The sequence below is a fragment of the Lagopus leucura genome, unplaced genomic scaffold, assembly GCF_019238085.1.
Source record: "Lagopus leucura isolate 7727_CA_CO unplaced genomic scaffold, USGS_WTPT01 34230-0_obj-0_obj, whole genome shotgun sequence".
Classification (NCBI taxonomy): domain Eukaryota; kingdom Metazoa; phylum Chordata; class Aves; order Galliformes; family Phasianidae; genus Lagopus; species Lagopus leucura.
Window position 1 is genome coordinate 1 of NW_024967091.1, and position 242 is coordinate 242.

General features: G+C 66.5%; 1 protein-coding gene across 1 annotated transcript in view; it reads right to left on the bottom strand.

Moving 5' to 3' along the window:
- Window positions 1–8: 8 nt before the first annotated feature.
- LOC122192949 (phosphoenolpyruvate carboxykinase [GTP], mitochondrial) overlaps window positions 9–242 on the bottom strand; it is a gene marked incomplete at its 3' end in the record, with an annotated part of 5,120 nt that continues 4,886 nt past the window's right edge. Inside the window, exon 5 of the mRNA XM_042893644.1 lies at window positions 9–230. Coding sequence (XP_042749578.1) covers window positions 9–230 — 222 coding nt within the window. The remainder of the gene's footprint in view (window positions 231–242) is intronic.

A 242-nucleotide genomic window follows, 5' to 3' on the forward strand; every position in this document is an offset into this window, starting at 1 on the left:
CCATCCGTTACCGGGCTTCCACGGTTTCCCCAGCCAAGAGGTGTAGGTGACCCCGGGCTCCGTGGCTTCATCCAGGCCTTCCCAAAAGACGCCGCCATCGCTGCGCTGCCCCACGTTGGTGAAGATGGTGTTGCGGGTGATGGTGGCCATGGCGTTGGGGTTGGTGCGGGACGACGTCCCCGGGGCCACCCCAAAAAAGCCCCGCTCGGGATTGATGGCACGCAGGCGGCCTGTGGGGGGGA